Below are 27,242 nucleotides of genomic sequence, written 5' to 3'. Positions count from 1 at the left end.
GTCTTTATGTATTTATATTACCATGTTAAATATAGTTTGTGCTACTTTTTAAACTCAGGGACTCCAGCAAGATTATTTTAACAGTCACATTAAAAACCAGTTTTTTGTCGTTTTTTTTTTTTCTTTTTTTTTTTTTCACAAGTTTGCAATAAATTAGTTTTAATTTGAATAATAGCTCCATAGGTTATAGCACTAGTCCTTAAGTGTTAATTATCTTTTCACTCTGAAATTAATGTAGTCATTTCCTACTGACTCTTCTACACCATTATTGAAGTGCTGAGGAAAACATGTCATTGAGTTCTGAGCCAGAACTGTTGTTGTGATTAATCCTGGTCACATGGCCAATCTCTGCCAAAAGGAGATCACTGAAAAAAGGTGACAAAGACAGTGATTTCCTGTCAGCAAAGAGTACGACAGGGCTGTCTAGAAGTGATGCAAATGAGGGAAACTTTCACCACGGTTTGTTTGATCCACTCCGGGCCACAGCACACTGAGCCAGAGAGAAAGGCACAATGGAGCAGCAGCACACCCAGAGGAGGAAATTAACTGCACCTTCCAAGCAAGGATAGAGCTTCCAGCAGGGAAACAAAAACTGCTGGGAGATTTTTTTTTTCCCCCCTCAACTTTTTTAGAAATACATCCTTAGTTTTTGATATGCATTTTTGTGTTATTTAATACAGTGGACCACTTCCCCTTGATGAAAGAGTTCAGCAGTCAACCTGTTCAAAAGCTGTATCAAGTAAATGCTTTCAAAATCTTTGCACTACTACATCCAGATCTTTTCCCATCTATCATAATCGTTGCTGAAGAATTACTAGTAAAAGACTTATTACTTTGCAGTTTGTATTAAAACCACCATACACTGCTTGTAATCAGAAAAAAAAATATTTCTTTTATTTGATATTTTCAAATGCTTGGTTAATTTTGTTCAGAACATACTAGCAATTTTAACAATCATACTGTACTTATTTAAATAGGGTTTTAATCTAACACAATTAAGTTCTGCAATTAATCTTCAGAGGAAAATGGAAAGAATTATCATTAACTTTTCTGCTAGTATCCGCACTTCTAATCTCGACGGTTCCCGTAAATACTGATTTGCTTCATTTTTGAGCATTCAAGGTACAGAATTACTCAAGTTCCTACTAAAGGGCTAATTAGCAGAGTTTAAATTCTTTGGGTTTGATCCTCCAGTAACAGCATATGAATACAGCTGAAGTCAATGCAAGTTCTGTGTACTTAGAGCTTATGAGATCAGGCTCACATGCAGTAGATTAAAATGAAATAAACATGATACACTTGGCATCAAACTGAGCTGTTATAGAAGTACCAAGAAGTAAGAATCCCAAACATGAAAATATTCCTTTTAGTTTTTTCCTTATTGATAGCTAAAGCATCAGAGGACGAATAAACTGTCATCAATTCATTCTGTTACTGCCATTTTATCAAACACTAGCTGACTTTCAAAATCATTTCCTAGTTTGGGGCTACAGAGCAGAAATCATTTAGGCCTATGTTCTCTTTAAAAAAAAAAAAAAGAATCTATGAATGAAATCTAGGAAGTCTAGAGAAAGTAGTATATTCATATTCAGTGTTACAAAAAATATGGCTGTACTGTTCCTATTATAAGGGCAAAATAAAATCTAGTTAAAGAGAGATAATAGGGATTCTAGTAAAAAAATATGTAGTTCCTAGTATATTAGAAAAAAAAATTAAGCTGAGAGTTGACTTAAGTGTATATTGCCTCTGAAAACAGAGTACTGTGAAAATACTCTAATCATGAAAATACATTTCATTATCCTATATACAATTTGACCATTTATATATTGTGTTATGCTGCTTTAATGTATGCTTGCCCCTTCTGAATTACCTGTTTCATCATTGCTCCTTCCCATTCACAGGCTCCTCAGGGGCAATGATTACTGTTGGTAATAGTGATACCACAGCAGGTTCCCTGGCAGGGGCGGCTTGCTGAGCTGGCTCTGAGCTGCAATTACTTGTCAGCTCAGCAACGGAGAAGAGAGATCTGTGGTTTCAGGAGAACCCACGAAAATGCGGGGAGTGCAATTAGCAGGTTCACATTTAAAGCTGTAATTGATAAAAGGAAACTAGAGCAAGAGCTCAGTGTGTTTTGCTAGCTGCCCAGATCACTGAGGAGCCCCGGTGGCAGTGGCTGCCCGGGCTGTGTCCCTGCAGAGCAGCACGGCTGTGCTCCCTGGGAGTGCCGCACGCACGCTCCATCATTCACCGCTCCAAAACAGCCTCCCAATAAAACGGGTGTCACCATCGATTACAAGAGAGGTTTACTAGGCTAGTTTTATAAAACTATTAATACTCTTTTGGAGGAGATGATTCGTTGTCACACAAATCTCTGAAATTAGGGATGGTAAAGACCTAGTGATTTATCCGATCTTTCCTTTGCTAGATCAGAATTGTTTCCTCAATTACATTAGCTACTGTTATCCTTTGTCTACTTTTAAATGTCTGAAATTATCGGGCTTTCAACACTTTGAGAGGTTGTTCACTGTGGTGTTCGGGCTTTTTTGTTGTTGTTTTTTGGTGGGGTTTTTTTGTTGTTTTTTTGTTGTTGTTGTTTTTTTTAAAGAATGATTGCTCTAAATGCAATGCACTTAAGATTTTTACATTACCTGCAAATATTCCTCCTGCTTTGTGGACCCTCCTTAGTCATCTCTTATGCAAACTCCACGTCTCTAGTTAAAGCTTTTGTTCCATCCTTAAAAATTTGCTTGCTGCTCTTACTGGAAAGGCAAATGCAGTGAATATTCACTGCAGGAGGGCAAGGAGTCTATTTCTACTCTTCTTCAAGTGGTTTTGTAGTGACCAAGTACCAGATAGGCAGTTTTGAGATAGTGGCTCAAATCTGGTACTGTAGCCTGTGACCTCCTGGCAGAAATTGCAGGACAAATAAGCTGCCTGTTCTTTGGAATCAGTTCTGCTATACAGGCTGCAGATTCAACTACTCTCTGTCATACAAACTTTCTGCTTTCAGAAATGTCATGCCTATCATGGTTCAGAATTTCATAATATTAAGAAAATATTCCCATTTTGCATATATAATATTAGCCTTTTTCCACCATATTATACTGCATATATTATTAAATTGTTGCCCTTTTTTACTCTTCTCATCATGCACTATTATCCCAGCTTTACCATCTATAATTATTTTTAGGACTTACCTTTGGAAATCAGAAATGGAAGTATACTAAATAGGATCTAAAATACTTGAACTGGCTGTTTAATCTTTGTTCCTTTTCTTACTGATAGATGGATTGTTACCTTAAAATTTATGTTTATCAATTTTTATTTTTTTTTTTTTGTATAGGACTAAAACTAGCAGTTAATTGTATGGAGAGGGACTAACTAGCAAAACACCTTATTTTAGACTCACAAGAAATTCTTTACTAATTTCTGACATTGTTTATTTCTGAGCCTGCCCAAGGCCAGGTCTGTAAATGTGTGATTAAGTTGGATGAAGTACTTACAAAGTTAGGAAAAAGACAATAGCAAAAATAAAAAATAATTGTCAGAGCAAGAAATGGAGGCCAGTGAATGACACTCACAGCCTAAAATAGTTTGGATCTGAACTATATTTGCATTTATAAACATATTTTAACACAATAACAATCCCTTCTTGCTGGGTATTTTAAATAAAATAACTACAATAAGAAAGAATAAAATGAAAGAAGACCGTGAAGAAAATAGGATGCCAAAGCAAGAAAAAAATTATTACATTTAAGTAATTATCAAATCACGCAATCACAGAAGAAAGAGAACAACTTCTATTTGACCTTGAATGTACCATTTATTTGATAAGAAATAAAAAAAAAAGCTAGAGGGTAGTTGTTTCTTGTCATTATAGTGTTGCTGATTCTGTGGTTAGTTATTAATTTTATTTTTTATGATTCACAATCTGCTCTTTGAAATATGCCATATGCTCAAAGCAATTCAAGGATGACAACTGTCAGAATTACTCCAATAAAAATTGCCTAAATGAGGAAGATTTACTGCAGCCTGATATTTCTGTCGAAAGCCCCTCCTTTCTTTCCCCCACCACCCCTCAGACCCGTAGCTCCTCAGACACACAGTGAAGCCTGAATCAGTTTTAGGATCAAGTCACACATTTTGAGGAAGTTCTTGCAAGTACTATCTATCTAAAAGAAATAATAAATCTTCTGGGTTAAGGCTGTTATGGCAAATAAAAGAAACCATGTGTGTCTGCAAGCGTGTGTGTGTATATATATATAAATATATATATATATACATATATATATACATGTATCTATATATATATGCTAGAATTAGACCCTATAGCTTCACCCTACAAGTTCAAAATCATGTTGCTCAAATCACAACCAAGTGTGAAGACTTAACATGACAATGACTACTTTATGTATAACTAATAAAAATTAAATTGGTAGAGTCCTGTATCCTGGCAGCAGCAAACCAAAATCAAGGCAAATGTCTTTCTTTCCAGATGAGGTCTGAAAGGTGGATAAAAATCCAGCTGAAAGCTCCAATCAAAACACATTTTGTTAACAGTTCCCATTTCATTTTTTTCCTTCATTTTGTTTCAGTCTATTTATTAATGCAGTTTCATTTATTTCTATTCATCTTGAAGACAAATCTTTGTCCTTCTATAGAATTACACCAAATAGAATGTGATAAAGGGAACTTTCTTGCAATTATGATGTCGGTGCAGCCTGTCAGTGCACAGGGGATGGAAATGAGGTTGGGGACAGGGAAGGGAATTCTAATAGACACCATGATACATACAATGAACGCAGCGATATCCTGTGAGAGAAAGACTTGTCAAGCTAATCAGATCTTCTATAGCTAGGTAAAGGCAGTAACGGTACTGCTAACCTTGTAAAGATGCTGCTGCTGCTCCTCTGACATCATCAGGTCATGGCTGTCCATCACAATGGATTCCATGTCAATCAGCCAATCCCAGAGCTCCTGGTATTCTGAATCAAAGTCCAAAAGGCTGTAGATAAGGAACAAAATGTATTATGCATAAATACTCTGTAGTTGTTAAAATCTTGTATTAGAATAATATATTCTTGAAAACTCATGATGTTCCAAGTTATATTTCTAAAGAGACATTCTGTATTTATACAGTATGGATGAAAATGAAGACTGAAATCCAATTTAAGCCAGTGCCATGACCTAAATTCAGCAGCTGATGCCAAATCCTGACAACTGTTGGCATACTGCATTTGCTTCAAAAATTTTGAAATACAAATCCCCTATAGGTATTGTTTAATGTTTTTTTACAGAGCTGGCTTTATATTGAGCACATTTTGCAACAATCACCTTGATATAGTTCATATGAAAATATTATTTACATCAAAAAATTACTCAATCCATTCAGCCACCCCTCTCCTGTCTATCTGCCTATCTTTGTAAATATCCTACATTTATTTTCATGGATGAGTAGCTAGCATTTCAACTTAACGCCTTAAGATAGGCTTGAGTGAATATGGTAAGCCAGTGAGAACTAAGGCCAGATACAGTATTAGACAGGTGTTCCCTACAGACATGTAAGAAACAAAGGTAAGGACAGGAAGTCAAAACAATGAATCCTTGAATAGCCGGCAATCATTAAAATTCAAAGGAGGATCACTACGGTTTTCAACAAAATAAATCATTAGAATAAGGAGCTTAAAAGGATTAATGTGATTCTCTATTGAAAGCCTAGTGAATAAGTAAAGCATAGATTCTTCTAAAACACTGTGATACAAGACAGAAAGTACATGCTGAAAAACTGCACATTCGTCAAATAGATACCTCTTGAAAAGGGATCTTCAAATTTGCAAAATTGGAACTAACAAAAGCCTTGCCAGTAGTATCAAAAAACTCCCAGACTGATCAAAGAATAGTGCATGTTCCACTAAAGCTAATTTCTCCAATTATTAAGATCTTTTTTAGCAACCCCATTAAAAAAATTAGCAGTGTTTCAACAGAGAAACAATAAACTAAACATGCTTTTAATGTCATTAGTACTACTGCAGTTTTATTATTAACTGGAGTACCATGTGCGTGGTACTTTTGAAAGCTTATAGATAAAGTTGTGACAAGTAAAACTGTCTTTCCTCAAGAAAGCAGGCAAGCGAGAAGAAAGCATTTCCCTTCCGTGGTATTATTTTCAACAAATTGACAACAAAGAAAGTATTGTACAATGCACAGGCGCTGATTCCTGCTTCTGAAGTAATCCTCTAGTTTAATCCACGGTACATAGTATACATTTACTTGATCATTTTTGGGGTACACTTACTCAAAACTGCTTGATGCCCTGAGATGGTAAGCAATGTTACCATAAAGAAAGAAGAGCAATCATAAAAGGTCAAGTTACTGTTACTGAAATATAAGTTTCATTTGGTGTTCAGGTCTTTTTTCCTGTTTCAGGAGGTATTCGACTGAGATATCATTTGGAAACTAAAAGAAAACTAAACTCCATTTTGAATTGTATATTTGGCAGTGTTACTGAATCTTCATTCCTTCTTCAGAAAGCAGTATAACCATTCTGCATCTTCAGTATCTACTGCTCCTTTTCTTCTCTTCCATCTTAGCCAAATATTATTCAAAGACATAAAATTGACAGGCAGTTATTAAAACATACGTTTTATGACACAAGATGCTAGGTTTCATAACCTGTAAACTGGTACAGACTCAGTTGAACTTGGATGGCTTGTACCAGTGAAAATCCTAAATTAAGATATGAAGGTGATGTGAAACAAAGCCTAGGTACAAAATGGCATGGGATGCCTTTGGAAAATGCACTAGGAAGTGGACTTGGAATTTTCTATATTATGCAGAAGATGTGCTGGATCCAAACACTGGCTTTGTGTCTAAAGATCCACAGCTTACTTATAGTCCAAATTGGTCCATTTATTTATGTATTGAAATGAACCCATCCTTTAAATAAACAGAAAAGCACTTTTCTTTGACCTTTATAAAACACAGATAAGCACAAAAAAACAGCTGAACATTTTGATTTCAAAATAATGTTCTAAACAAGAACTCAACACAAATGAAGAGAGAGAAAAAGGATTCACTGGAAAAAGCCCAGTAAGGGATACAAGATAAAGGATATTTGCTTTCTTTCCCCACAGTTTACATACAGTACTTACTCTCTCTTTTTGTTTGTTTGGGGTTTTTTGGTTGGTTTGTTTTGTGTTTGTTGGTTTGTTGTTTTGTTTGGGTTTTCTGTTGAGTTTTTTTTTGGAGGGGGGCTGTAGTTTTTTGTTGGTGGTGATTTTTTGTTTTCTGAAGTAACATCAAGCCATCTGGGAGCAGTTTTAAGTGGCTGTCTATGGCAGTTATTTGCCTGAGCCTGAAGATAGCGAAGTCAGCCTAGAGAGCATCATCAATATTTTTTTAATATGATTGCAATACTTTTTAATTTTTTCAGAATATCTCTGATACATATATTTTAAAAGCAACTTTTTTTTTTTTTTAATTAATGTCTTGCATCTAAATGGATTAATTTAGCAATCACTAATAAATCACTGTTTGGAAAGGATGCAAGTTACTAAGCTGCTAAAAAGATATTCAGAAAAAATCAAGAAATTGTAGGACTAGAGAGAGGTTAAGATTAAAATGTATCTGTAAGTACTTCTGTGGTATAGTTAATATTTCTTTTTTATTCAGAATCTACTTTTCTTGAGCTTAGCAGATCTTTCTTTCATATTGCCACAGGCAGAACCAGGGAAAGCATGACTTCTGAAATACTGATGTGTGTTAAAGATGCAATAATCATAGAAAAGATCTAATTTTGATTGATTATATGAATCCACCAAACACTAGAAAAGGAATAAATTAGTTAATCTGTTTATTGAAAAAGAAAAAAAATCCTCCATTAAAAGTACTCAAACATTGCCAACAAAAATGCTATAATATTAGTTAAGGGGCAGGTAAAAACGGCTTCCTTGATGAAGTTTGTTGGCTAATAAGCTAAAACTGGTAGCTATATAATAACTAAAATTACATTAAGAAGTATATTTTGTCTTGGTAAACCAGGAATCAGATATGCAGAGTTGCATGTCTAATCCCTTGAACCCTAAACATATTTCTTAAAATGTGGACACCAATTTATTATTTTGAATGAAAATTCATGAGCACCTTTCTCATGAGAAAACCAGTTCGTCTGTGGCATTAATAAATAAAAAGGAATGTGAAGCTATTTCCATCAGCCTTTTTCCCCATGTTTCACACGCACTTCCAGTTTGCAGTATTACTTTGATGGCATAACTCACATGGCATTTAGAAGTACTGTAAACACACTGGTACACTTACCAAACAATTCAGCCAGACAAAATGTTCTTTCCAGTTTCTGGGTCATAATTTTATGGAACTGTTTTCACGTGTTTTTATTAGGGAGATATAGGAGAATTCAGGGTTACCACCTTAACAGTTAAAACTGCCCTATGTTCTGCACATTCTGGAAGCCTCCTCTAATGCATTTCTCTGAAATTAAGAGATTTCTATCCCTTTCTATCCATGAAGGCCCAATACCCATTGATGACAGGATCTTAGGATCTGGCTTCAGGTTGTGCTGTCTATATCTCTCAATAGGACCTATACACGCTAGTCTCCAGTTTTGAGGGGACACAATATTTCCACCCAGACTTGCCATAACATTTTGCACCTGCCTTCAACTACTCTTGGGTACCTCTTACCTCCTGGCCAGCTGGTGTTCTCCTGCAGTGGATACTCATTCTTTTCCTTTATCACTTTGGCCATTTTCATGCTAATACACAAAAACCTTCCCTATTGCTGTTTTAACAAGATTACTGTTTTGAAGGAAATCTCCAGTTTTTTACACACCCACTAGAATCACACTATTCTGCAAATACTAACCTACCTACCTACCTACCTGAGTTTAACTATTTCCTGCACACTCATCTCCCAAATCTCCTACACACACACACATCATACAAAAAATTCTTCATTTACAATAGCTCTTGTTCTCCCTGTGGATATTCTTCTTTTTCCTAGGTCAAACCTCCTCAACAGCTAATGGATAGGTACCCAAATTTATGCAAATGGCCCCTTCTCTGTAGAGATCTTGGTTTCTAGCTAGGCCATGCTCCTGTGGAGTTTCTGTCCACAGTTTTTATGCAGTAAGGAAATGTTACATCAACTATATTTTTAAACAGCTGAAAGGAATTTCCATTTTTTTCAACACAGTGCCTCAGATGGGTTCAACTGAAAGTTTTCCAGTTGAATTTAGTCCCCACTAGTTTCTGCAATGGCTGAATAAATGGTATTGTACTGGTCTGATTCCAGCCCCTTGGTCCCCAAAGTCAGTGTTGAGCCTCTAAGGCCTGAGATGGCCTTAATAGCCCAGAAAAGTGGCCACAGCACTAAAAAGGTTAGATTTACTAGCAGATGACCATTTCCTGTTCAAAGCATATAATTACAAGTGAAAACAAGTGCATTTAAGAAATTATTTGCTTATCACATATGGTGTGTAGAGTTACAAACTGGATTTCTCTGTGAAGCATAAAGTTTTCATCCCCTCCCCTCAGGAAAATCAAATGTCTGTTGATGTGTCTTACATCCTCCTCAATATTCCAACCTTAAGCTTTGCTCACATTCAATGATGGCTGCAAAATTAGAAGCTGGTTTTGAACATGTAGCCCTCAGTGTACATTTATATACAAATATACACCAATTCTGAAAAAATTATTTTTATGGTTGGCACTAGCTGCGCTGGCGTGTTTGAGAATCTGACAGATTTCTGCATATGTAATCAAGATCTCAGTAATCCTACATAATTAGCCCACATCAACTTTTCTAAAACAGTCATCTTTCTGTATAATAAGAGGGGATGTTTACAAGGCTCATTTATCTTTACAGTTGGTAATTTAATAAAACTGTGTTTCCAAGACCTGAACATTGAGTTAACAATTGGAAAGGGGAGTTCTGGAGATAAAGAACTCAGGAACACCTTTGTCAGTGACTATTGTTGCATAGAAAACAAAAGTTCTACTCTATTTGCCAGTTGCAAGGAAACTTCTATCAGGATGAGGGAGTCTCTAAACAATGAGCACTAGTGGGGTCCTTTGACCTGCTTTTGGCCCACATTATTATGATCCTACAGGTAGATTCTTTATGAAGACCTTAAAGTATTCTTCAAGAACTACAAGTTTCCTGGATTGTGAAGAAGACAGGGCAGCAAAAACTCATTTTAGCAAATGAATCAGTAATTCATTTGTTCAAAATACTAAGAAAGAATGCCTTTGCACACTTCTATATATGATAAACACACATATATGTGTGTTAACATTCATTAAAAAAACAAGTCAAGGAAAAACAATTTTAAGAAAAGGGAAAGCAGTTAAAATCAATGCTTTCTTGAAGTGCAAAAACCTGGATGTTTGAACTATAATTCTATGGCTTTATCTTCATATTTCCTAGTGACTAGGAGAACAAAGATTATAGAGGTTTTGCAGAGATCCTTTGACACTATCAGATTCTTCCTTGGAAGATGTTAAGAAAGCAAACTATATGAAGCCACTGGAGGAGAAAAGCCTAAAGAAGAAGGACAAGTTATATTTTTTTTAATCCAGACAATTATCCAGAACCCATTAATTTTTGCATCCATATAGAAAAAAAAGGGGAGGGATAGAAACAGTTTTGCCCTGTCTCTTGGCCTAGGAAGAAAAATCCTGGTTAACCGGTAGTAAGAAAAAGTATATCATGTTAAAAAAAAACAACAAAACAGATCAGTGAGAATAAAACAACAAAAAGAATAGTTCCCTACCCATTACTTCCCACTGTGTGAACTTTTGACATATCAGCAAACTCTTCCTTTCGCTTGCTACTACTGTTGTACTGCTCACTGTACAGTTTTAAGGACATCTGTTCAACAGCATCTCTTTGTGCTTCCAGATAGCATAGCTGAACCTCAGCCTAGAAAAAGAAAACAGAGGGAAAAAAACAAAACAGAACATTAAAAAAATAATTCAGAAAGAATACATTTAAAACAAATATTTTTGGACTGCAACAGTTTTAGCCAAATGATTCACGCCATTAATTTTCTCCCTATATGTGATAGTGAAAAAGGCTGAACCATTAAGTTAGAGAAGAACTACAGCGTAATCCCAAAGGCTAGAAATGAACTACTGAGGTTTCTATCAGAGAATGTGTTACATATTCCATGAAATGTATGTCCAATCAAAGGCTGCATAAAAACGTCTGGACATGAATAAAAAAGATACTAGAAACCCAGAACTGTGATAGAACAGGTAGATACATAAACTCTTATTTCTTACAGGCTTCAAGATTGATATTGTTAACACACTGTCTGTGCTTCATAATTAATGAAAGCCATATTGCTCTAGGTATTTTTCCTTTAAATAGTAATTGTAAACAAACCCAGAAAAATTGGCATTATTCACATTCCTCTTTCCTGTATCTGGCACAGACTGATTACTCAGCAACTTTAATTGCAAAGAAAAAGGCAATATGTGAAATGTGCTGTTTTCCATCAGACTGTGCCTGTCCAGAAGAATGTGGAATAATATTTGGCATCATAACTTATTGAATAGACAGTTTATTTATTGCAGCTGTGGTGATCAGTATGCTTCTGAGGCTCAGAGAACCAGATGACACAAGGATAAAATCTGCTGTTTGTTGCACTTGCCCCTAGGAACAGTAGAAAGAACAGAGTGTAGAGTAAGTTCAAAAGCACTTTGGGGCTGATATGCCATTGTTTTCTTTTAATATACTTCATTGAAAGAAAAACACATTGCAAATTCTGATAATGCTTCAAAAATCACTACTTCTGTGTAACTACATACTTTTATTTCCATTAGGAGTGGAATGCCTGCTTAAGTACTTGGTGCTGTGACACATAAATGCAAATGGCATGGAGGAAATTTTGTATAAGGACACTCCTGTATTTTCTGCTGTGGGAGTCAGGGAAGTAAAGAGTTTATTTGTTTGCTGACAGCACAGCAGAGTTACCAATCTCTGGAACAACAGAAGTCATAAAGAGAAAGCAGTGAAAGTGCTAGAGAGAAGGGTAGTCTGTAAAATGCAAGAAAAATGCAAGCAAGTGAAGGGAAACAGGCACTGAAGAATCTCAGCAGGGAAAGTCTGAAAGAAGGCTGGAATGTCTTTATAAGCTAGTGGTAATAACAGTTTTTATATTTGCTTAGGCCTTGCCTTGGTGTAATTTTTGCTGAAAAATAATGTGATTTGGAAAGTCCTTTTAACATTTCTCATTTAAACTTTTATAGCTTTCTCTCTCAGCTGCTTCTTACAGTGAAGTTAGTTATATTTTTCAATAAATCTCCATATGTTTTTGAGAAATTTAAAAACAAACCAACAAGCAAAACAAAACCCCAAAAAATACAGAAAATGCTAGCAATTTTCCAAGGAGATAAAAGATAAAAATTCTGACTAGTCCATGCAGGTCTTTCACTGTGCATTTAAGTGTAATTCAAGGCTTTCATACCTATTTTAAAATAGTGGAAAATTAAACCACAAAACTTAACAGTGAAGAAACATTATCTAAACTAGCTGGGAGTGTCCAGTTAGAGTAAAATGTTAAGGTTTGAAAGAGCTATAAAATTATTCTGCTTTCTCAGAAGCTATAATTAAAATTGCCATTTATATAACTCAGAAACAACTAAGGCAGCAAATTAACTGCATCACCTTCCTGTTCCTCTTCCACTCCCAAGTACATTTTCCTCTGAAGTGACAAATAGTCCACTTCCACAGTATACAGAGTATTTTGTATTGTCCACATAAGGCTATGAATGTGTTCTTTTAATTTATTCTTCCCACAAAGCAGTAATCCACTGTATCATTTTAATTTCCATTATATTTGACATGACACATTCTGTCTAAAGCCCTGTTGTCAGTGACCAGTAAATTTCTAAAACAATTAGATCTATTAATTAAAGTCTGTGAGTGCTTTAAGCCTAGAGGGGAAATCTTGTGGAAAACTCAAGCAAAAAAAACAAAAAAACACCTTCTTTTCAGGACAGGTTTGTAAATCAAGATAAGTAATTCCTACTTTTTTAGCTATGGATTTTGGCTGGAGTTAAGTAGAATTTTGGGGTCTTCTTGGCTGTTGTTGAACTCATGTATAGAACCTTCCTTCTCCCCTCCAAAACTCCAAAAAGAGGAAGTTTACTTGTAGCCTAAGCTCTGGAACATCACACATCATAATTAAAACTGAGCCCTGAATCATATGAGCACAGGCTGTTTCTCAAACAGTACAACTATCACAATAATTTAGAAAGTTTTATTCCCTTGTATCCCATCCTAAAATTTCCTCTATATTTTAAAATAAAAAATGTTTAAAAATAAAGGCAGCAGCTTTTCATATGTTGATCATGCCCTGTTCTCTTGCAAAAATATTTGTAGGCAAACCAATAATGAACATGCAAAATGGGAGAAGAAAAAACAGTATTAAATAGAATAGTGGGGGAAAGAAAAAGCAGGATGTAAAGGGCAAGTAAATATATGAAGAGGGATAAATAAGAATCCATTATTTCTTCCTTGCAGCTATAAGATCCTCTTGTACTAGGGAATATGAGCTCCATCAACATCATACTCTACAAAGCCTGAATACAACCCAGTTCTTTCACTTCAGAAATATGATCTCTCTATAAATCAACTATTTTTATTTTTAAATCCAATTTCTATCTTCAACGTTTGTGAAAGATTACAGCAACTCAAACTCAGACAGCATAGAGTTTCAGATGGATCTCTCTGATTTCTTTTCTCTGTGTATTCATCTATCTCACTGTTGTACTTAAGTATTTTTTGTCTCTGTTATACTGATATCAACTGCAAATCCAAAGAGGCTTTGAAGACCTTGAGTAGGTATTGATCAGTTTAAGTCTCAAAAAACTACATTCTACAGAATCTGAGCTAACAGGTACAAGGCACAATATAGAAAAAAAGCACAAATATGCAATAAACCTATTTCAGTTTATTTTCAACTTACAATCTGTAGTGGTAATGAAGGTTTTTTGCAGTTGTTTTTTTAGTTTTGCAGTATTCCGGGAGAAGAAAGTAACAACTTTATAAATTTCTAATCAAATACAGGAAAGCTACTTGATTTACATTTAAACCTGCATTGTGTGTGTTTTCAGATTGCCCGACATATATTTTTTTTATTACATAACACAAACCTCAAAAACAATCTCTATAAAAAACATACCTGTATGGACACTGATATCTAGCAAATCCTCAGAAAGTCTCCTGGGATATCCATAGTCCTAAATATAGCTAATAGAAATTGGGTGGGTGGTAATCATTCATTTACTACTACTGCCCTTTCTTACAACTGAAATTCAGTTCCTTTTTTTTTTCTTTTTTATGTCTGAATATGTGAAAAATTGAACATGGAGGAAAATAATGCCGAGGAATTATACTCAGCAGTAGTTTTCCACTTCATGATCCTCTTCTAAGTGACCATTTTTGCAATAAAAAGACAATGAAGCTTCTATGATGGTCTTGTTACACACTTGTAGAAATTCTGTACATACTAGGATGGAGTGAGTTTAAAATATTCTGTTGTAAATTAAACCAAAATATTTCCAATAATCAAATGACAAAATTCTCTCATTTTTCTGAGCCTGCAGGAACCAGTCTCTGAACAAGAATATGAAAAAATGTAGTCATGGGGAAAACAGAGAAAAAAATTCTAGACCAGAGCTGAATACTCAGTTCTAGTGATTGATTAATAATGGTAAATAATTTCAAGGCTATTTCCTAAAGCTCGTTTTCTAAAAACCAAGGACTTATAAATAAATTGGGAGAGCCTGGGGTACAAATCTGTTCCTTAAGACTGGCTTTGCATGACAACACAAGATGTCCTTTACTATACAGATCACTATATAACATGAAGGAGTAATCAGTGACAATACAAATCAATAAAAATACATTGCATTTCTTGTTAGACCTACATGTTGGAATGACCTTATTCTGAAGTGGAGAAAGACAAGGGATAATGACTCTTACTGTGGGAGGAAGGAGATTGAAAGGTTATATTGTATACAGTGTCAAACAAGAGACTCAAAATTTACACCAATGTAAATTGGAGATATGAACTCAGAGCCAGTGTTTTTCTGCTGCAGATTTTTAATATTTTGGAATGTACTAGAATAAATATCATTGAAATGGTGTTGAAAGGAAAGTATTTTCAGACAGTGTCTCCCAGGGAGCACAAGTCATTTGTTATGAACTGTGTTACTGTAGGCAAACCATTCTGTGTTTTAGATATACAAATTTTACATAATACATTCAGTTGAACTGAAATTATTAAAGTATTCTATCTTGCATTACCCTTTCTTTACAGCTCTGTAGAGAAACTTCACTTCTGCCACACTACACTGCACTTCACTTCTGCCACACTACTCTCTCTTAGTGAGAATTATATAAGAAATGCAGATAGTTCCATTCGTCTGCCATTATTTGAATTTAAGCTGGATAAAAACAGGCTCTGAAATTAAAGCACAAAATCCAGCTTCTGCCAACAAGGAGGTGGTCAGATGGCCCCAGGCAGCCCCATGACTGCCTTAGAATACTCACCCATGTGTATATTTTAAAGACATGCAAACTGAAATGTCCCATTTTCAAAGGGTGCGCATTCCAGCTTGTCACTCTGTCTATCTGCAACTGGTGAAATTCCTTAAGATTTAAAATTGAGAATAATTTCTTTCCAGAATTAAGTTGATAAGAGTAGCATTTATGTGCTTAAATATTCAAGCATGTTTTGTTGTTTTCTGTCACAATATTCTGAATACTTGTCTACATTATAAAGTTGTGAAGAAGGCTTTATTCTGGACCACAAAAAAGTCTCTGGCTCTGTCACAGTACAGCTACTGAATAAAATAATGTTGAGAAGTATATGGCTCAAAATATCTTCCATAAAGATGTAGATTATAGAAATCATTCTTTGGCAGGCAAGAGTTTGTCCAAAAACTCTATACAGACAGACTCAATCATCCATCACGCCTTCCCTACACCCAGCCAACAGGTCTCTTATTCATGAAAACACCTAAGGCAGAAGGAAAACTTTCAAGTCACACCAGCATTTTAAAAGGCATTGTACAACAGAATAATAGGATTATTTAGGTTGGAAATGCCTTTAAGACCACTGGGCTATCATTTGGCAGCATTAAGATTCTTGGACTTCAAGTGACTTCTTCTACCCTAAGTGTAAGCATTTGTTTTCCCCCCATTATTCTGCATAATTAAAACAGAGACCTTGCTGCTATTGAATACTTTCTTAGTCTGCTACCCTTCCTGCTTCTGGTTTCCTTGACTCTTCATCTTGCACACTCTCTTCAGGACTGAATCAAATTTTTAAAAAAATCCTATATCACAAAATATGTTTACTTCAAGCTAAATATTTGAGAGTCTTATTACAAAGGACACGCTGTATTTTGATCATGCAGGAAATTAATTCTGTTAATCAGGGCATGCTTGTTAGCAGTTAAAATCTTAGCTAAGTGTTTCTATTGTCATAAATCTCAGAAATGTTTTTATATCAAGAATAATGTTGTTGTACTGTTTTTCAGTGGGCTAAAACTATTACAATGGGAAACCTCCACACAGAATGAGTAAAATTACAAGGCAACAACATTCATACGTATCAGGGTGTTGAATGTAGAGTAGAAGTAACAACACAGTGAGCTTCAGGTCCATCCACAGGAGCCATAACATGAAATTTTAGATAGGTAGGGCTGTGTTATAGCAAGCAGAACTTCAGGTAGTTCTCAGAACCATCAGAAATAATGGGACGAGTAGTGGGGGAGAAGCCTATAAAATAAGAGTAATACCTTTTTGCAGGGTTTCCCTTGGCTTTCAGAAATCCATGACCTGTGACTTCAGAACTGGGGAGTGCAAATGCAATCAGTAGTGTGGCCTCAGCAGCACTGTCTGACCAAATCCATGAAGATACCACAATCATGCTGCTAATTTAAAATGTGCACCTCTTGTGTCTTTATTCCTGTCTATTCACCTGTTTTTCATTTTATTCAGTTAATAACATTAAACCAAACACAAGAGCATGGCATGCCCTGTGCATTAAACAGATCTCAGTTATAAACCCAGAGAAGTTCCCTACATCATAAATATCAAAAAGCATTGAAGAAAAGTATGAAAGAATTAACCTCTCCAGAGGTTAATTAAGACTGAATAGTTTCTGAAAACATCATCCCAAAATTGCCAGGTGAAAAAAAGTTCTTGTAAGAATGGAAATTGAACAAAGGCTGGAACCCTTTTCTACTTTTCTCGTCTTGCAGGTCTGCATCTCCAGTCTCTGGAAAGAGAGTGACAGAGAGTCTAATAATTGGGGGTCAGGTGGGGAAAAGGCTTGCTCTGACAGTGGAAAGGGCTGGGATGACAGAACAGTGCTTGCAAAAACCATGTGGAAGACACAAATTAACAAGGATGCAGATCCAGCCAAACCCATCAACATAATAGAGTGCATTTCTTTGTAGCTGCCACATGCCTTCTGTCTCCTTCAGTGACACCTTTTCATATGCCACAATAACTGTAAACCCAAGCAATCCAATTGTTACAAACCCAGAATTTGTCCTTTTCAATTAGCAATTCATCAACACCATATTGCATTTTTCCCTGTCAGGAAGAAAAAAAATTGGAGGCCCAAACACAAATATGTTGTACATAAGGAAGGCTGAAAACCTTCCTGGGTAAGCCTCAGGCCCTTCAAACAGTCAAGAAGAGGGAAGACTAGTCATGCACAGAAAGTGCTAAAATTATAAACTTAATCTTAGTTAATTAAAACCCCCATTATTTGCACTGTTCTTATTGCTCCTACCATTTTCTGTGTTTGAATTTCTAGAGCAAAGAAGTTCTCTAAAAAGAGATGGTTAAAAAGTCTGTCTATTGTCCAACGCACGGATACTTCTAAAAGTCGTGCTTCTCTATAAGGCTTCTGTAGCAAATCACATGGACCAGCAATGCACCTAGCTCAGCTGGGCGTTGGGTGTTCGAAATGGCCATATTCTTAACGCTAAAGCTACCCAGGTTCAGAATTTAGGGCAGCACACTTGTGCAAGAGAAATTCCAGAGTGCTGGTGCACATTCCACGTCTCCCATTCCCACAGCAGATTGACACGGACATGTCTACTTTAAAATAGTGAGGAAAGGTAAGTCTCTCAAAACCAATACTTCCTATGGAAAACTATACAAAACATCCCAGGAAGGCGTGGCAGAGCTAACATAAAAATGTTACAGCCTTTTTCTTGGCAATTTTACTATACTGTAATAGTAGTACATAAACAGCTTGTTTTTTTTCCCTAGTAGGTCAATTTTAAACTTCTTGAGAAATGTTATGTATTTCTTAACCAAATCATTGCAAATATGTGTGAGCTTAATAACTAGCTCCAAAATTTCCCAGACATATCAACTCACAAAATTGCAGAAGTTTTGACCTAAAATCTTCTTTTGATTCAATGTTTTGAATCAAACATTTTTAGAGGTTCAATAGTGTCAAACATTTTGAAGTCAAAACTCCTACACTGCGTTCCTCAAAGACACTCATTGAATGCTTATTTAACATGTTCTGAAATTGAAGGAGATTCTTTCCATGCCTTGATAGTCTATTTGATGTTAGGTTACCCCTAGAGAAGTGAATGTTTTCTTACTACACACTTTTTTTCCTCCTACAGGGAGAAATTACTAGGTATTTTTACCAGCTTTTTAGACATTGAACTATTAATAATATAAAATTGTGTAATATGAACTCTATTCTGTCTCCACTGCACAGTTAAGAGTAGTCAGACTCTGAAGGAAGATATGTCAATTAATGTCAATTAATTTATTTAAAAATAGCAAGGAAATGCTGGCTAAGTATTTTTCCCTTTAAATTACTTTCCCTATCCATAATGGATTTTAGCAAAAAATATTTTTATTTATTCTAGCAATGGCAAAATATATAGCTTAATATGTTGATTTGTACAACTGCCTTGCCATGTATAAAAAGCAGGCACAGGCTGCTGCTCCTCTGAGTTTATTTATGCTCCTCTGATGAGAAGCCTCTTGACGCACCTGACACTTACTGAGGTAGAGGGAACTGTAAAAAGATAACTGTTTTAAACATAAAATATTTGTATTGCTAAGAGGTCAGCTTTGCTGCTGCTGACTTCATTGCAATTTGCATATTATTAAAGCATTACCCATAATGTTTGTAAAATTTAATTTTAAAGCTATGCTGTTAAAGATGTTTACTGAATTGTAAGCACCTAGGACATTTGGGAAATTTGTTAACACTGTGATAGTTATAGTATTTCTGCCTTACTTTGCTTCTTATTTAATCCCCTCACAAAAACACACTATTTTGTTTCATTTTATGACAATGAATCTCATTTTAGTGCAAGCTGAGAAACTTTAAAAAAAGTATACTGTAACAGTACAGTAATCAAAATAACTTCCCCTCTTATTCTCAATATATTTAAGTTTGTTAAAAATGTCACTAACTTACTTATTTACTTTTGCTAGGGGCTGAGATCCAATTATACTCCTATAGACTAGAGGTGATGGTTATGATTTTCTACTTCACTCTAATACAGGCTTTCTCATTAAATCTCACAGCTTGGTAATCACAGTCATCACATTTGTTTCAGTGCTGCATTCACACTCACATTCTCTTTCCCTGGATTTCCATCCTCCTTCCCTCACCCCCTCCCCCAGATCTTTATTTACTCGCTGGCAGAAACTGCAAAATTAAAGATGTATAATGTGCAGATACAATCTTTGCTTCCTTTTCTCTGCCAGACTAGCACTCTAAAATGCACTTCTTTTGGGAAATACTGATATTAACTCAGCTACTATAGTACATGAAGTACTGTTTCCCTTTGAAGTACTATAAAAAAGTTGTCCTTAGATGATAATGGAAAGGATGGAGTAAAGCAGGAACAACAAGAATCACTTTACATACTAATAACAACAATATAGTTATCAAAACAGTACAGAACAAGCATGCTTTTATACTATTCTTTAAAAAATTTAGCTTCCTAGGGTTCTAATAGTCTTTTCCTATGGTTCAGGAATGCACAGTAGCACTCAGCCCAGTGCCTGTATCCTTATTTCAAAGAGAATCATTCAAACCGACATCCACCCTGTCAAGAATCTTGACTTTGAGCTGCTAATGCAGAATAAAAATCAATATAAATTTTGATCATTTGATGAATATTTACTTCTTTCTTTTGAGCCTGGGGATTTAGAATTGAAAACTGCTGAATCAAGTCATTTTATTTTTTTTGTGTTTGTGCCAACACCAATTTACTACCCTCCTGAAAGTTCCTGAACAAGATGTCTCATGTGGCATACATGTTGGTTTTTCCTGTCAATCATAACTGTGTGCCAGTAGGGAACCATAAACATTTTCCTTTCATACTCTTAGTTCACCAAAAAGGAATATTTTGATTACTTCTCTGGGAAAAGGTAAACTTGTCTTATTTAGACATACTTTAAAATGCCTATGCCTATTTTTCTAGGACAGCTGCTGTGCCTATATTGATACTATCTATTAAATATTTTCTTTTCAGTAGGAGTTGCTTCGTACAAAGGAACAGTTTACAATCACTGCAAATAAAGCTTAGTAGCACAAAACAGATAAAGATCTATATTGACATTATCACTTTCCCTATATATTTCCTAAAAAACTGCATGAAAATGCTGACCAGTATAATGCACACCAAATGTTTGTGAAAATGAAGATAGCAGGGGATACATAGATCCCACAAGCAGGCAATTAAGATATGACTCTAGTTTGCATTTCATCTTTAAAAGAAATGGGCCCTCAATCTCAAAAAAAATGAGCTTATGAAAAAAGTATATGTAAAGCTCCTATGTTTCCATAGTGACTGGGATGGGGGTAAAAGAACAGGGAAAAGGAAAAACGATGCTTCTAAATTTGTAAAAGACCTAGATTAGTTTAACAAGAACTGTAAATGCAAGCAATTTTCATCTTGCAAAATTTTTTTATATATGACTCAGTGGCAGACGGGCTTTATCTTGAACAATTTTGTTGGTCTCTTATAAATGAAATAAAAGTGGCAGCAGCTGTCTTTCAGAAGGCTGATATAGGTTTGTATAGTCATATGATATTATGTAGACAGATGTTTTAAATAAAATAAAATATTTAGATTGCTAGATACCTTGCTAGATACAAAGGCAATTATAGGATGTCTTTGTTAAATTAAATTTCTCATTCTTTTGAGAAGAAAAAAAGGGAACTGTCCTGGAAACTATACCAACAGGAAATGATTCTATATCTAAAACAGCTGGAGACTGTAACTAATGTAAATTTACTTGAAAATAAAAATTCTGTATGCCTCTAGAGACATGCAGCAACATGCAGTAAAACCAGATGTGATAAAATTATTTTTTTAAAGTGTGTTTATATAGACATATAAAATATTAAGATAAGATCCACTCATATAGAGAGAGTGTTCTAGGCTAAAAGAAAGTAGCAGAACAATTAAAGCCCAAAATTGTAAGAGCCATCTCTTTCGAACAATAAAAGATGCCCTTTTTGGACGAATGTTGCCTTTTCAGAAACATGTCAAACACCTTAATTTGACAGGAAGTCTAATGTGTTAACACTTTATAGCTTTACCAAGACAAAATGCAGTGGAAACCTTTTCTCTGCGCACCTTAAGGTAGATCTTGATTCATATCTATGCTATATGTATCGAAGTTCCAAAAGCAACTTTAAAAGCAAAGCCAATATCCAGCACTCAAGTTCCTTAGCTGCTTTATTTAGGTAAGCTTTCCACAGTGTGTAAGGGAATTTTTCCAGAGCAAAGACTGAAAAACAGGGTCTTATGTGAGCCCTTCAAAAAATAAACCGCATGTTCTAGCCCATGAGTGTGTAATGTGACTCAAGCAACATGCTCTTTCCATTTTTATTGGAAATGCCGCAGACCGCCTTCTGCGTACTTGTAGTTTTACTCTTTGTCAAGGACTCTGATGCTGGCTTGTCATGACTCCAGAGCTGAACCTGCACAGCTGATTTGGCTAAAACACCCAAGATCTTAACTTAAAAAGAAAACATTCCAGGAGGAGTATGAATGTCAAAATGTAAGAATAAGAGTTTTATAGGTCTGCCTGTCAAATCATTGTTAATAAAAATTCATCCAAATTTGCATGGTCACCTTCTTCCTTGTTCCCTAATAAAATGATACTGTACCACTGCTTGTGGTACTACTGTGGTGTTATTATTGCTTGCTTTTTAAGTAATATTATTTTGTAATTTAAACAAAGAATTAATCTTTTTTTCTCTCATACTTAGAGAAACACTCCAGCTACATAAAACCAAATAAAAAATGCTCAAAATATTGGAAGTGCTGTATTATAGTCCCTCTACAGAAGAAGTAAATGGTGTTAAAGATTCCTTTTAGAAAGCTTAAGGTTGCATTGCTTTCATTTTTTTCCAATAGCCTTAATTGGCTAAGTGCCTTTGGGCCAGCTAATACCCAGAGAGACCTAATCTCAGTAATCTTGTAAATACAATGATTTCAACAGATTTTCATCAAAGACATGACCATTACATGAGATTCTGCCTGCTTGGTGCTGTAGTATTTCTTATTTAGAATGTAGTTAAAATTGTCATATTAATACAAGATTTTTTATTACAGAGTTCTGTTTTACTAAGAGTCCAACAAAAAGGAGATATTTAGCTATTTTGTAAAATTTTAGATGGCCATTAAAATGAATATGAACAAACATTTTAGTTTCAAAATTAAAAGGAAACAGATTGAAAAATAGCAAAATCACTCTTCTCAAGTTATAGATGCCCACAGATGACATATGTGTGCAACAAATGTTCATGTGACTACACATTTACAGATTTTTTTTTCCTTCAAACATTAGGAATTATAACTGAGATGACAATAACATAGCACAGTATAATATTCATATCTGCTGCTTCTTTTTAGTTTAACACCTGACCCATGAAAATGTGACTTTCCTGCAGCTAAAATAAGATGCAGAGTGACTCAAGGAATCTGAACTACAGTTAATACAAAAAATATGACAAGGGAAAGCTTTAATGAAAAGATGCACGTTTCCAGTAACTATAAACAAGGCAATAATTATATTTTTACATTTTACTGTTAAAGAAGTTGAATATTACCCCACGGGAATTCTGGGAACTCAGATTACAACGGACTGTAATCTGTTTTCAGAGACAAAAACAAGCATGAGTTCTAAGCCATCCAATGACCTTACAAAACTGTGTGGGACACAGACTCCTTAGAAGTGAAAATATCAACAAGAATCATTACACACTGATTAATCTAGACCGAAGAGAGGTCATAAACTGATAAATCAAGGGTTATTAACATATTTTAAAATAAATATTTTAAATGCAAAAGGTTTTATTATAATCTCACAAATTTCTTAAACTGATTGACTGATACTGTGAAGATTTTTTTGCTTTTTTCATAGCATTAATTAAAATTGAGGCATTATGTCTAAGTGTTACAATGGAGGGTTATATTAGAGATTTTATTAATAGGCACAGGCAATCTATTATACAGAGAAGTCAAGACTCGTGTAGTGGAACGGGCTAAAGCCTAAGGGCATTTTTAGCAGGAAAATACATAGGCACACATGAGAGATTATAGCCACACAAGCAACCTTGTTCTCCAGGTCCTCTCTGCTGAGCATGGTTGAAAACTGACTTCGTAGTAATCTGTTTCCACAGATGCCACATAGGAATTATATTTAGAGGTACTTTTCCATTAGGTGTACATACAAAATTTGGATCCAATCACAACACCCTACATTTATTCTTCAATTGTGTGTCCAAAACAGAAAAAGTTGGCATGCTTTTTTGGGGATGTTAATTTCTTTGTAACTGAACCATCAATATTTCAATGGAGTAGGCTCAGATTAGAAGTTCAGCTCTTGGAGCTATCAGAAATAATTATCCTAGAAAGTTGTATGGTAGCAGGACATTATGGTCTTATTTATGGAGCTTAGGTAGAATTTCCAATCAGCATGATTGCATCTATTTCTAGTGCTTTGTTAATCGCTTCCTGAAGCTGCTCATTAAAAGCTCCTATGTCAACACGTAATGCTGTGGTGGCTGAAACAGAGATTGGGAATACAATCACATCTCATGGTTTGGCTGAGAAGTACCCTGCAACACTGTGCACTTTATCACAAATGCTGTTTTCCCATTTGATAAAATGCCTTACCATGTCATGGAACAGTGGTCATTTATTTCAAAGGAACAAGCTGAATCTTCACCATTAAATGCTGGATGTGAGAAAACATCATTCTATTTCTGTCTCCCTCAACAATGGAATTGCAGTGAGACCCAAGACAGCAATTTAACATCTCTCTTACAACAGCCACAGAAGTGATGACAGCCCTAGACAATAATCACTTGCCAATACCATAGTACTTACCTACTGACTGTGAAAGCTCTCACAGCCGTAGTCAATAATTGAACCGACCAATTCCACTGTGCTGCATGTGATTGGTGATATTATCCCTTTAAGTGTGTTATTTAAGTTTGCAATGCAGTTAATTGAAACCCTACTAGATGCAAATCAAAAGTTTCAGTCTTAATTGAGATATTTTGAAAATTGAACCCATTGCTTCAGGCAGGTGCTACATGAGATTCCATTAATATAGGTAATTAACATTAGCCTCTGCTTTAATTAACATGCACACTTTAATTAGTAAAGCATTAACCAACATTAAAAAATCTGATCTTCATGCATCACAAAAACTGCAGAGTTATGACTATGTTATTTTTTCCAAGACTGTAAACCATACAACATATAAATTCTTTTTTTTCTTTAAATACATCAAGATATCTTAACAAGAAAAATAGACATATAAAATGCACATCTGTGTCTTAACTGAACATTTAAGATGGCAGAAAATATTTCTTAGGAATATCTAAAATATGAAGGAAGCTTACATTATACTTCCAAACTTTTGCCTGAAATTTAAAATACGTATATTACATACGTGTGTGTATCTAGTTACTTTATAAATTAAAATAATTCAGTTGTAATCAGAGTCACTGGTTATTACACATTCCATGGCAGAATCCAACACCTTATTTTCCTGAGCAGGCATTTTGAAAACAAATGTCCTTTCAACAGTACCAGCTTTGTTTCCAGTCATGCTTGTTTTATCATGCTATGACTGCAAATGTGTGTGAATATGAGTTTGTTCAAAGCCTAAATAACTTCTTCAAGAGCTAGCCTGTTGCTTCAAATGGTATCATGAAGCCCAGTGCTGAGAGCCATCACCCCTGGGACATCCAGTAACTGGAGAGCCGAAGTGATACCACTGAGCTGCTTTAAGATCAGCCTTTCTGCACAGCAGCTCCCATTTACAGCTGTACAAGCTCCTTAATCAAGGCAGCTTCACAAGGGTGACTCGATCTTCTCGAGAGTGGCCCGGCTCGCTCAGTGATGAGGTTTCTCTTCACTCTGGTTTCGAGCCAGCATATGTTTGTGGGGTTCACTGATTTTCTTCAAGAATTCGAGTCTATAGAGCGAGTAAAGAAATCGGGGGTGGACTCTCTCCCTGGTTTGCATTCCACAGTTTATTTCTGTGAAGGGGAATCCAAAGGGCGAGGACCAAGGATTTGGGGTCTGGGGGTCTCTTTTAACAGGGTTTCTCGGAGGGAGGGAACATCAGAGAACCAATTATTTTTCTTAGTTAGTACATCTTACAAACTTTCTACAAATCAAGGTTACACACACCAAGATAAGAAATAACAGACACCAGCTTCTTCAAATGCCCACAAAGGTGTAGGAGTATTCTCCACAGAGGGGCAGAAGGGGAGCGGGGGGGCTTGGTTTCCTGGCAAGACAGGGGGGAAAGAAAGGGAAGGCAAGGTAAGCATGCCCTCTCAGCTTCCACAGCTCAGAGGCATTCTGGGACAGGAAAAACAAAGTTACAAACTTCCGTGTTGGAAAGAAGGGTCTCCTGGGCTAAAGAAACTTCAAGCAGCTGGAAATGCCAGCAGGGTCCTCTCTTTACTCTATCCGGCCCCTCCCCGTGGGGCTGAGGAGAGAAACTTCAGTAACCATGATAACTTGACGCCAGGTAAACAATTAGGAGAAAGAGAAGCTGGGGGGGGAAATCACAACTAAAAGATGGGAAAAGATACATTCCAAGCTATCAACTACAACAGAAGGGAACAACTGCAGGTACACTCGTGGTTTCAGACCAAATACAGGAATTTTTCTGTGATACAGGCAAGCTCTTTTTGAATCTGGATTAAAATTAAAAATTATTTAGAACCATAGTATGTTTCCAGACATACATAACATTAGGAATTCCATGCAAGTCCACGAAATTAAGTGGAGCAGAGCTCCACCTTAAAAACCTCTCTTTAAATAAAATTTAATATCAGTATCTTTCAAAATACTTTTCCAAACAAAGCAAAGATACCTTCAACTTCCTTATTCTTTCCTTCTGCCATGTATTTATCCATTTGATCCTCACAGCTTTGCTTTAAATATGATAAGTTCCATATCATTATCACCCATTATCACAGAGAGGATTTCTGATCACTTTATTTCCTGTGTTTTCTCTCTCTATATGTACAAGTGGGACATGTATTAATTATTGGTATATAATTCTCAGAATGCTGGGTGTGTTGGTTCAAATAATAGTCAGTTTAAACCTAGATCTATTTCTGCAATTTCTGCACATTCTGAACATCCACTGCATTTGGTAGTGAAAGGAATGGCTGACACTAAAGAACTATATACTCTATTCATATTGCATCCAAGTATCTGAAGATCTCAAACACAGCATGTACATGTGCAGAGAAAAGAGTATGTCCTTTCTGAAGCTCCTTACAAATTCCACATCAATGTCACATCACAGCTCTACTTCTTTTTGTTAAATGGGAAAGAACTTTAATGAAAGAAACATAAAGATTAAAAAAATATTTAAAACTGGAAAGATTCACTTAATCGATTTTAAGTATTTTTCTCCATGAGAGTAAATCCTACATTATGTTTCATATTTGTAGCACACATGCACACACATCTCAAATGTAATCTGGCTTTCCAGATCCCAAATGTAAAATGATTCCAGCTAAAAAAGCTAGGTCTATTTGGTGCAATTTGCCAGATTTTGTGGGAGTCTTCGGGACATACTGTGGAATTTTGACAGTTCTCCCTGAAAGTAAAGGAGTGTTACAGCTAAAAGAATACTTTGCGGAGTCCTTTTCA

General features: G+C 35.5%; 1 protein-coding gene across 3 annotated transcripts in view; it reads right to left on the bottom strand.

The window, feature by feature from the left end:
• AKAP6 (A-kinase anchoring protein 6) overlaps positions 1–27,242 on the bottom strand; it is a 208,238-nt gene that overhangs the window by 64,688 nt on the left and 116,308 nt on the right. For all 3 annotated transcript variants that reach the window (XM_058849044.1, XM_058849055.1, XM_058849064.1), the window contains exons 8-9: positions 10,790–10,938; positions 4,885–5,005 (exon numbers count right to left, since the gene is read on the bottom strand). In XM_058849044.1, coding sequence (XP_058705027.1) covers positions 4,885–5,005; positions 10,790–10,938 — 270 coding nt within the window. The remainder of the gene's footprint in view (positions 1–4,884; positions 5,006–10,789; positions 10,939–27,242) is intronic.

Source organism: Poecile atricapillus, chromosome 1 (assembly GCF_030490865.1).
Source record: "Poecile atricapillus isolate bPoeAtr1 chromosome 1, bPoeAtr1.hap1, whole genome shotgun sequence".
Lineage (NCBI taxonomy): Eukaryota > Metazoa > Chordata > Aves > Passeriformes > Paridae > Poecile > Poecile atricapillus.
The sequence above is the reverse complement of the archived record's forward strand: the minus strand, read 5'-3'. Positions and strand labels throughout refer to the sequence as shown.